Source organism: Carassius auratus, linkage group LG30F (assembly GCF_003368295.1).
Source record: "Carassius auratus strain Wakin linkage group LG30F, ASM336829v1, whole genome shotgun sequence".
Lineage (NCBI taxonomy): Eukaryota > Metazoa > Chordata > Actinopteri > Cypriniformes > Cyprinidae > Carassius > Carassius auratus.
Genome location: NC_039294.1, coordinates 2,289,231 through 2,299,656, shown reverse-complemented (window position 1 = coordinate 2,299,656; position 10,426 = coordinate 2,289,231). Strand labels below are relative to the sequence as shown.

The 10,426-nt window shown below is 40.8% G+C and overlaps 1 protein-coding gene across 1 annotated transcript; it reads right to left on the bottom strand.

The window, feature by feature from the left end:
• Positions 1-652: 652 nt before the first annotated feature.
• On the bottom strand, positions 653-1,859 carry LOC113067928 (cystatin-B-like). Its single transcript, XM_026240409.1, has 3 exons — positions 1,595-1,859; positions 1,123-1,230; positions 653-885 (listed from the first exon to the last, which is right to left on the bottom strand). The coding sequence occupies exons 1-3, from the start codon at positions 1,661-1,663 to the stop codon at positions 748-750; spliced, it is 315 nt and encodes a 104-aa protein (XP_026096194.1). The 5' UTR covers positions 1,664-1,859; the 3' UTR covers positions 653-747.
• Positions 1,860-10,426: the final 8,567 nt, after the last annotated feature.

The following is a 10,426-nucleotide window of genomic DNA, read 5'->3' as shown; positions in this document are numbered from 1 at the left end:
ACATGGAAGTGTAAAGCTGAAATTCCTGATAAGACTGAACAATCAGTAAAAAGATAAGCCCACTGATCTTTTAAGATCTGTTAACAACTGTTGACAATCTTTCCGCTTAAAGCTACCCATATCACCGAACCTGACATTAACCTTAACTGTATTCAACCTCAATAGAAGCAAAAGTGTTTTGATAAATATAAAACCTTTATATAAATATAAAACAATTTATATCTATTCATCTTGTCATAAGATATGACATGGATATGTTGAGAGTTTGGGATATTAACAATAATGTACTTCATCTCACAATTCAAAAGAAGCCATCCTCTTGGTTGTGACATGGACTCAACAGAAGTGTGTTATCCTCTTGTGTTTATAGAGAGATTGTGTTATAAAAATGGACCTATTGATGTACAAGGAACGCTCAAGAAGAAAAAAAAAATTTACAAACACAATCCTCTTCCTTTTGTATGACATTTCATTTCAGTCTTTGAAGTCGATAAAATCGGATAATTCGATTTTAAAAATTTAAATTTTGCTTTAAAAAAATGTTTAGATTTAAAGATTTGTAATAATGAGGACTATTTATGTTAATTTATTTCAGTGTAAAACATTTGTGAAGTGAGTTTGATATTATTCAGTAAACACACTGACACTTGAGTGTTTGAATACAGAGTTTAATATTGAAGAATTTCAACAGTTCCTCTACAGCTCGTTGAATTTGACAAGTCTGTTTCTGTATTTGGTTAGATGTGTTCAGAAGGGTTCCAGAGGTTCATCGAAGGTTTTAGGAAACTGGAATCGAGACAGTGTCAGTTTTCCATCATTACAGGGAAGAGCCTGATGTATCTTCGCATGAACACACACTCCATCATCCCTTCCACCAAGAAACACCTGACAGAGAAAAGTGAGAGAAATCAACACTTTACAAGCTCAGTGACAGTGGTCGACTACATTTAGGCATGTCCAGCAATGATACAAATTGGAGAATAATTTAGTAAAAAGTTCTCAAAATTAAGAAAATCTAATGCAAATGCAGGAACACAGATGGCGAGCTGAAATGCTTTCAGTGATGAATTCACAAGCTCAAAATCCATAAAAAAATACAAACAAACAAAAACACTCACTTACCTTGACCACATAGTTTGTTCCATTCAAAATCTGATAAGAATAGACCGAAGGAATGTAAACCTTTGAATCATTTCCATTCTCAACATTGTCCTCAATCTTTTTCCTCATCTGAATAAAAGGATAAACATTATTATAGTAACACATTACAATAAGGGACATTTATTAACACTTAATGTAGTGAACCACATTAGTAAACAAGTTAATCTATATATTTAGAAATGCTTTGAATATTGTACATCAGTTTTAATGATTTCAGAGTTTTCAATAAAGGACTAATCCAGAATGATTATTAATCTATATGTTATTAAAGCTGAATTTATTGCAAAAGGCAGTTACATATATATCATTCATACAATGCAACATGGATATAAAAAATATTTGAAAACTAAACAACCCAAAAACAAATAATTAATTTAGTACAAACAATATTACAGCTCACTAGTTAGTCTAGGAGTGATTTTGTGTCTCATACCTCAAGGCAAATCTTTATCACCTCTAGAGTGACCGGTTTCACTGGACTCCAGGCTCCACACATTGACATTACTGCAGTGTGCTGATGATCAGTGAAGAGAAGAGGAGAGTTAATCAGTCAGTCCGACTCCCAGAACAACAGTGTTGCACTTTTGAAGTTAAGATCACATGACCTGATCAATTGTGGGAGGTGTTGTCAGACATGTATAACACAATATAAATGGTTTCAAAGGTGTGTTTTCAGTATTCCTTTATTACGAGGTTTGAATGTAGTTTTTTTTTCTTCTAGTTAGCTGGTATTGACCAATTAAGATACTGTTGGTCAATTTTGTTCTTATTAAGAGTAAGCAATTCTCAAAAAGTATTTTGAATTCTGAAGTACTCTGAAAAGTCTGTTACTCGCACCATAGCTTTTCTAGTTATGGCTCTGGCTAACACACATTTGTTTTGTTCTAATCAAAAGTCACACTAATAATCTGACTGACTTATTTAAGGGACTTAATGGGAATTAAGCACTTTCCAACATTCTGTGAAATTTGAGTAACACTGGACTTTTTTTTTTTTTGTAGCTCCTAACATAATTCTCAGCCAACTGTTAAGTGAATGGTAAAATATATAAAGGTAAAAATGCCCATAAAATGTAAAAATCAGTTTAAACTTCTAGGAAAATATTGATTTCTATCAGTGTGAACTGACCACCAAGTCAAGTCAAGTCACCTTTATTTATATAAATATAATAAAAAAAAAGATTGTGTCAAAGCAACTGAACAACATTAATTAGGAAAACAGTTTGTCAATATTGCAAAATGACATTTAAAGGCAGTTCATCATTGAATTCAGGGATGTCATCAGCTCAGTTCAGTTTAAATAGTATGTGTGCAATCATTTGCAATCAATCAACGATATCACTGTAAATTAAGTAGTGTTCCCAACTAAGCAAGTCAGAGGTGACAGCGGCAAGGAACCGAAACTCCATCGGTGAGAGAATGGAGAAAAAACCTTGGGAGAAACCAGGCTCAGATGGGGGGCCAGTTCTCCTCTTCTCCTACAATATGTGTATTCCTTCATTAGTGCATCAATGGTCAGTCATAAAGCTTTTCATGACACACACACAAAAAAAAAAGTCTGAAAAAAGTTGCTAGACCCATAGCTATTGGGCTGCTGTCAAAACTGTCCAGGTTTTCAAGTGTGTACATGCTCGTATTATCCAAGGAGTTAGCGATCTGCTACAGAGGGGCTCCCCGAGGATCTCCAGGAAGAATGTGTGGACCTGGCACAAGCTACACTCTACAAAGATGTTGTTCTTGAAACACTGACCTTAATGCGAAGCAGTGAAGAAACAGTAGAACAGCTCTACAAAGAGACAAAACTAATTTGCAAATCCAGCAACATCTCAGAGATCCTGTCTGGTCCCTGCTGTAAGCAGAGGAGGATGGATGATTACACAGTGGATTCCACTTTGGGCACCACAGATCTGCGTGATACTGGCAACCAACTTGAACATCATCTTTTGTATCTATGTCTCGACTGCATGATAGATGAGCTGAGAAACAGATTTTCTGATGTTCGGGTAAAGCTGCAATCCAGCAGCTGATGACTTTCTTAGTGAGGAATCTCTGAACCTCATTGCAACACATTACAAAATCTAATTTTGTAAAGAGGAAAGTCTGGTAGCGAAACAGTCGAACAGTTCCTGGCAAAAACGAACAAAGAGGGTGCTGTCTCTGACATGGCCACTGCTTACAAACTTCTGGATCCCGACATGTTTCCTACCCTGAGCTTGGTTTTTCGAACAGCGCTTACAATACCTGTCAGCAGTTCCAGCTGTGAGCGGAATTTAATGAATTGTGTCGTCTACTTACATGACTTAGGCGAACAATGGGCCAGAAGAGACTCAATCATTTTGCTGTTCTACCAATTGAAAAAGGAATCCTCAGCACTATAAATACTAGCATGGTAATCATTCGTTTTGCTCAAGTCAAGTCTCAAAGATACTTTCTGATGGTTCCACCCTCTAGGAAACAGGCTATAGAACACAGAAAGATAGACTGAAGGATCATAAAGAAGGATAAAAATGTCACCAAGAGCATGAAGAAGACAAGATACAAACAGCTAGACAGATAAGTTATGAGAAATAAGAACACAATAATAGAAGAGAGCAGAGGCTCTAAATAAATAAATAAACAAACAAACAAACAAATAAACCGTAATGCTAGCATAAATGAGAAATGAAAAAAGAGGTCCAAGTATAATATACATAGATGATTGTATCATAATAATAATAATAATAATAATAATAGAAAAGATCTAGAACTTTCTCACACACAAGCTGTAAAAGAGATAATATTGAGTGTAGTATCTGTGTGAGAGAGAAAAAGTAATGAATTTAATACTTTTTAGTAACAAGACTGTGATGGGAGGAGTAGGAGAAATACTTGTTATAGAGTTGCATACTCTTTTTGTTAATATGTTTATAATTATTAAACTATATTACACACACACACAAAAAAAAGTTCTTCCAAAACACATTTTTCTTGCTTTTGGCATGCTGTCCGGGGAAGGGCACCGAGTTCGGGAATGGCCTGTACCTAGAGTACCTAGAGTTCCCCGTCTATTAATAAAGTGAACTCAAAAGTGAGGAGATGGGGTGGAGGAGGGATGCTGATTAACCGTCAATGGATAGAGGTAAATCAGCGATATTTATACTATGGGATTGGGCAGTATAAAATGCATGGGCGCGAAAATTACATCAGAATCACGACTGAACGCTAGCAAAGCTGATCAAACAGCGACCACGGCGGCTAACGTAATGTCTCGTTCCCGCCTCTCAGGGAACCAAGGTTACGATAGTAACCGGAGACGTTCCCTCTCGAGGCAGTAACTCAACATTACGTCAGCTAAGACGTATATGGGAACTGTATAAAATCCCGCCGTGAGAGCAGTGAAGATAAGCGCTGAACAGAGTCAATCACGCCCACACATAAGCAGGACAGTTCTAGCCAATGGCCGTGTCGTTAAGAGTGCTTGCATCTGATAGGCGGAACTAGACCAATGAGACATCTGCTCCGAGCCAAAAAAAAAATGGCATAATTTCAAGCAATAAATCACCGTCTGCACTAACCAGGGCAGACACAACGCAATAAGCACTCAAGCATGAGAGTTAAATAGAGTTGACGGCGTTAGCGGTGACTACTGCATAAACCATATAATCCATAACACAGAGTTAGCAGCCATGGTAACTACTGTATAGCTGGTTATAACAGAATGAATAAAACTTAACTCACCGAAAGTAGATGTGACGCTACAGAGGGTACATCCAGCTTGTAAAAAATGGCGATTGTGTTCTGGGAAGACCAGCCAGCAGCAAAACATAAATACTGGACAGACATACCTCTAGACCAGGCCCATCAGGAAGCATTTATATTGACCTCGCAGAATGAGCTCTGATGTTGAGGGGATAATCCTTCCCCTGGCATTCGATAGCGTCCGCGATCCAGTGAGAACGTGGGCAGTGAGCCCTCAAAACTAGAGCTAAATCCCACGGCGGCACGGAGGGCGGCCATGAAGTACACAGTCTCCTTGCTCCCCTGAGAAAACTGATTACCAGAGCGTGCTTACCGATCGTTTGCCCGTCAACCGGGGAACGAAAGCGGCAATAGCGGTCACATACACCTTCAGCGTGGATGGTTTTAAACTCCCGCTATCCATACTGTGCTGTAGAAAGCGCAAAACACAGACACGGAACAGGTCCCCGGGTGAATATAAATGTCCTCGCACCATTTTGTGAAAACTCCCCACTTCTGCGCGTAGCAGCGAATGTTTGATGGTGCTCACGTCTCTGTAAGTGTGTTTAGCACTCATGAGTGCAGAGCGTCCTGCTTTTTAGGGTCCCCGCAGCGGCCACACATGAAGGTTCCACAGCTCGAAGCTGGCGTGTTATATTGTGCCGATCGCCTGAGACAGCAGGTCCTGCCTGAGGGGGATTCGCCATGGGAGAGCCATCACTAACTCTCTCAGGTCCGCCAACCAGGGCTGATTCGGCCAGTTTGGGGTCACGAGTATAACTGACGCTCTCTCCTGAGGCAGGTACACCCAGACGCACTGCTCCCCAGGCTGAAGTAGATGCGTTCGTAGAGAAAAGAACTCCTGGGCTGAACATATCCGGGCTGTTCCACGGTCTCAGAGTGCTGACGCAATTGTGAATGACCGTATGTGCCTGTAGCGGCCACAATGTAGCAGACCCAGATGGCACACTGAAGAAGCCGCCGCCATCAGTCCCAGAAGCCTCTGAAATTCCCTCAGTGAAAATGACCTGCCCGGTCTGAAACAGCGCAGAGACGATGGAATGCTCTAGAGAGAGATGGGCTCGCATCTCAATCGAGTCTAAACATATTCCCAGATATGTTACAGTCCGACTCGTAAAAACACACCCTTCTGCATATTCACACGCAGTCCAAGCGTATCCAAACTGTGAAGCATTGTTTCCACGTGACTGATAGCACATCTCTTGAGTGGGCTAAAAACAGCCAATCGTGCAGATCATTCTGAGGGGAAATTTCGCCCTATCGCTCCCTCTCGAGCACATTGAGAACTTCCTGTCGCAGAACAGGATGGTTTTGGGGCAAAGTCAGTGAAGGGACCACACCATTGAAGCGGGGAGGTCTGCGTGTGACAGTTTTGTGCCATCGAGAGGCCATTATGATCATGGCTCGTGGCTCTGTGCTGTCTGAGACAGGGCGAGTGACACAATGTTGGGTGCAAAAATTTGGATAGATGCTTCTATAATAAAATTTTTACTCACAAACATTTAAACAAATATGGCAATCGTCACCCATAGTGACATGGGGGACATTATGCATGTGTTTTGTGGTGTTGGCACTCTCGCTCCCTAGCGAGGCCATTATAATCATAGGTTGTGGCTCTGCACTGTTCTGAGACAGGGCGAGTGACACAGTGATGAGTATAAGAGGAAGTAAAGCTCTTTTGGTGATTGTATACATGCTTTTATTGTGGAACTCACACAAACAGTATTTAAACAGACATAACAATCGTCGCCCGAAGAAACATGGGGGACATGATGCATCTGAACATGGAGGGTGACACCATGTTTATGTGGTGTTGGCACTCTCGCGCCCTCGCGAGGACATTATAATCATGGGTTGTGGCTCAGCGCTGTTTGGAGACAGGACGAGTGACACAGTGTTGAGTGTAAGAGAAGAAAAGCTCTTTTGTTGATTGAGTACATGCTTCTATTGTGGAACTCACACAAACAGCTTTTAAACACACATAGCAATCGTCGCCCGAAGGAAATGGGGGACATGATGTATTTGAACATGGCGCTTGGGGGCGGGGCCTCCCGCGCACTCACTCTTTCACCGTCAGGGAGACGGCTCGATGGTGCGGTGGCTCTCTCGCGGCGCGGGGTCCTCAACTGACCCTGACGTTTCCTCTCAGGCTCTTACCACTGCTGGTTTCGGCCGAAACGAGCATCCGGTTCAAAGCGGGGTGCCACGGCGGACTATTTAGCTAGTCTTAGAGCCTGCCGAGGTGCATAAGAGCAGAACCTCGCAGATGAAGGCTGGAGTGAGCGATGGGGCATCACGTGGCTCATCGCTTTGGCGTGCTTTCCGCGTCTCTGGGAAAAGCTCCATGACGTCATCAAAGAGGCCGGAGGGAGCAACTAGAACATTTAGGAGCGTTCTATGGTCTGCGTCTTCCAGGACAGCTAGGGTAAACCATAGGTGCCTGTAACGACGACCATGAGCCCCATGAAACGGCTGAGCAGAGTGCTATTAGCCATCAGCATGAGATCAGTTGCCGCGCGCAGATCCCTGATGACGTCAGCGCTACTGGGCCGCCGTCTGCCTGAAACACCTTGAGTATTGCCCTGGCATGAAGAACAGAAGCTGCCTTCCCTCAGAAGTATAGGCTTTGTACGTCTAAGGGCCGTGAACTGCACGGCTTGGAAGGCAGGCTGTGGTCCGAACCAAATGCAGAGGGAGACGGGCACAGGTGTGCGGTAACGGTCTCCTCGACGGCGGGAGGGTTTCCGCCCCGTCCTCGTGCGTGAACATGGCCTGCGTAGCAGAGTGGGTGCGAGCCGATTGGGGTGCAGCCCACGACTTCCCCATGAGCTCTTGCATGCCTCAATGCCGTCTGGTAGCAGCTCGACTGGAGGAGCCATGAGTCCAGTTACCCTTCACAGGCTCGTCAGGTGCATTGTAAGTGAGACCCAGCTCCGTGACGGCCTTTCCAAAGACCCTGGTGAGCTTCTCCTGGAGGTCTGCAGGGCCCTCTTTGTCGGGGCGGTCTTTTTCCCAAACCTTTTCCGACGTCGAAAGCGACATGGAGTCGTTTCCTCGCCAGCTCCGAAGAGGACGAAGTTCGCGGGGCGGAAGCTATCGTCCACCACGCCTTCAGGCGGGGGAGGGCCCACCAGCGGCTCACTGGCGGCAGTGGGCCTCATTCCTGCTGTTTTCCGAGCAACTCTGGCTCTGAGGGCGCGCACTAGCAGCTCGGCACAGTGGGCGCACATGTGGTCCGTGTGAGAAACCCAGGCAGGTCACACAGAACTGGTGAAGGTCCATATCTAGCATTAGCAGCCATTGGATGCGGAGAGGAAAAACAGGGTGAGTAGTCCTCTATTGCAACTTCCACGATGACTTAGATAAGACTTCTAGCGTTCAGTCGTGATTCTGACGTAATTTTCGCACCCATGCATTTTATACTGCCCGCTGACCTGTCAGTATTTGCATGCTTTGCGTCAATTAGCCAGCTGTCCCCAGCTGGCGTTAGCCAATAAGATTTCAGTGAAAGTTGAGAAGGGAAGAGTTCCCATATATGTCTTAGCTGACGTAATGTTGAGTTACCGCCTCGAGAGGGAACTTCATGTGTGACATGTTGGGTGCATTTTGTCCAGGGAGATGTTTTCTGCAACCCTTAAATGTTTACAGTTTTGTGCACAAAATTAAATGTTTTATCTTTCTGCATGCAACATGCAGAAAGTGTAAATGCATCATAGTAGAAATATCGCATTATGTTAAACATTCCTTCAATGGATGAAATTGAGCAAACTTGTCGCCCCATTGAAAAGTAATGATTTCTTACATCACAAATAGCCTTTGAGATATTCTTGAAACATTTTCAGCTTTAAGCAAGCAAACAACTTTATTTGTCCACTCCAGCATAAAGCATTTTGACAACTAGTTTCTGAAAAACACAATAATAATAATACCAGGTCATTGGTTAAACAAAACTGATACTTACCTGAGGTTCATGACCAGAGCAAATCACAAAAGTTGGAAGAGAGAATACAAAATGCATGAAAGAGTGACAGAAAAATAAGATTAAATAAGGTTAAATATATTAAAATGTAGCTAAAATCTCTCTCTCTCTCTCTCTCACACACACACACAACATACCATCAGTGTTCTCCAGACCAGAATCCCATCCTCATCCTCCTGAACTACTAATAATGTCCTCTGATAAAATAAAATAAAATAATATCCTATCTCAACCACCTAAAATCAAATGAAATGTGAAAACATCATACACAAGACAATTGTGTGTTCACTGGCATTTAATGTTTGTACAGAAGAATCAGCCTTTTAGCTGATAAACCGCAATGTACAACGATGGCAAAGAAGAAATAATTTAGCAACATATTTACATGGAAACACAACAAGAGTTCATTCACAGTTCCAGCAGAAACAAACATAACATCCGTGCAGTGCAGCTGTACATGTGTGTGTTTCGCTCTGACATCCTCATGTGAAAGAAAACGCTTCTCTTCGACAAAAACATGGCTGAATTCATACAGAAAAGCAAACTGATGCCAGATAAATAATACTCTCAACACAGAACTAGTGATCACTATCAGGAGTCAGTTCACAAATGATTAAACTAGAGGAGAAACCTGAAAAATCACTGTCCCAAAATAAAGATTTTATCATTATTTACTCACCTTCATGTTGTTTCAAACATTTACTTTTTATTTTTACATTAGATTGTGATTAATTACTTTAAAAAAAAAAAAAAAATGTTTACATATATGTGTACTGTGTATATTTATTATGTATGTATAAATACACACATGTATACATTTCAGTAAAATATGTTTATATTTTTATATATAATATAAATTATATGAATATAAATATATACATGTACATACTTTGTGGTTATACATACATAATAAATATTCACACAGCATGTAAACAATTGATTTTTTATTTTTAATGCAATTAATCACAATTAATATTAGTACAAGTATATGCAAGACTGTGTTCTGTAGTCATGATTTGGATGACAGTACTTTTATTGTTTTTAAATTAATTTTGAATTGATTGGCGTTTAACTGCTGTTTTTATGGAAAAAGTTACACAGCAATACTTTCAAGTGTTTAATTTTGTGTTCCTCTGAAAATAAATCTTTAAACTGGTTCAAACAACACAAGGAGGAGGAAATATTTAAAGCTTAAAAAAAATCATTTAAAGCTTGTGAATTTATTTTCAATAACATTTTAAGCACAGTTTAATTGTATTAAAATATAAAAAGTGCAATAATATCCATAAACATAAATTAAAGGCAGTACAATAAATAAGACCTTGATGTATAAATATAAAAAATGTAAATGATGTGTTTTTATTTGTATTACAATGATGATATTTTAAGGGTTAAATGTGCTTAATTGTCATGAAAATAATGTCAAAATACAAATTATGCTTTAAATCCCTTTAAAAAATAGGCTTAACTTTCTTTAAGCAAAATATTCTTGTTTTTTTCTTTCGATTCACCTTCAGGGTAAGATATGAAGTGGGCAATTTTTTGACAA

Coding starts and splice junctions, on each gene's coding strand:
- LOC113067928 (XM_026240409.1), bottom strand. CDS start 1,663: ATGTCAATGTGTGGAGCCTGGAGTCCAGTGAAACCGGTCACTCTAGAG. Junction 1,231..1,594: donor TGATAAAGATTTGCCTTGAG/GTATGAGACACA, acceptor CCTTTTATTCAG/ATGAGGAAAAAGATTGAGGA. Junction 886..1,122: donor GAACAAACTATGTGGTCAAG/GTAAGTGAGTGT, acceptor TTTCTCTGTCAG/GTGTTTCTTGGTGGAAGGGA.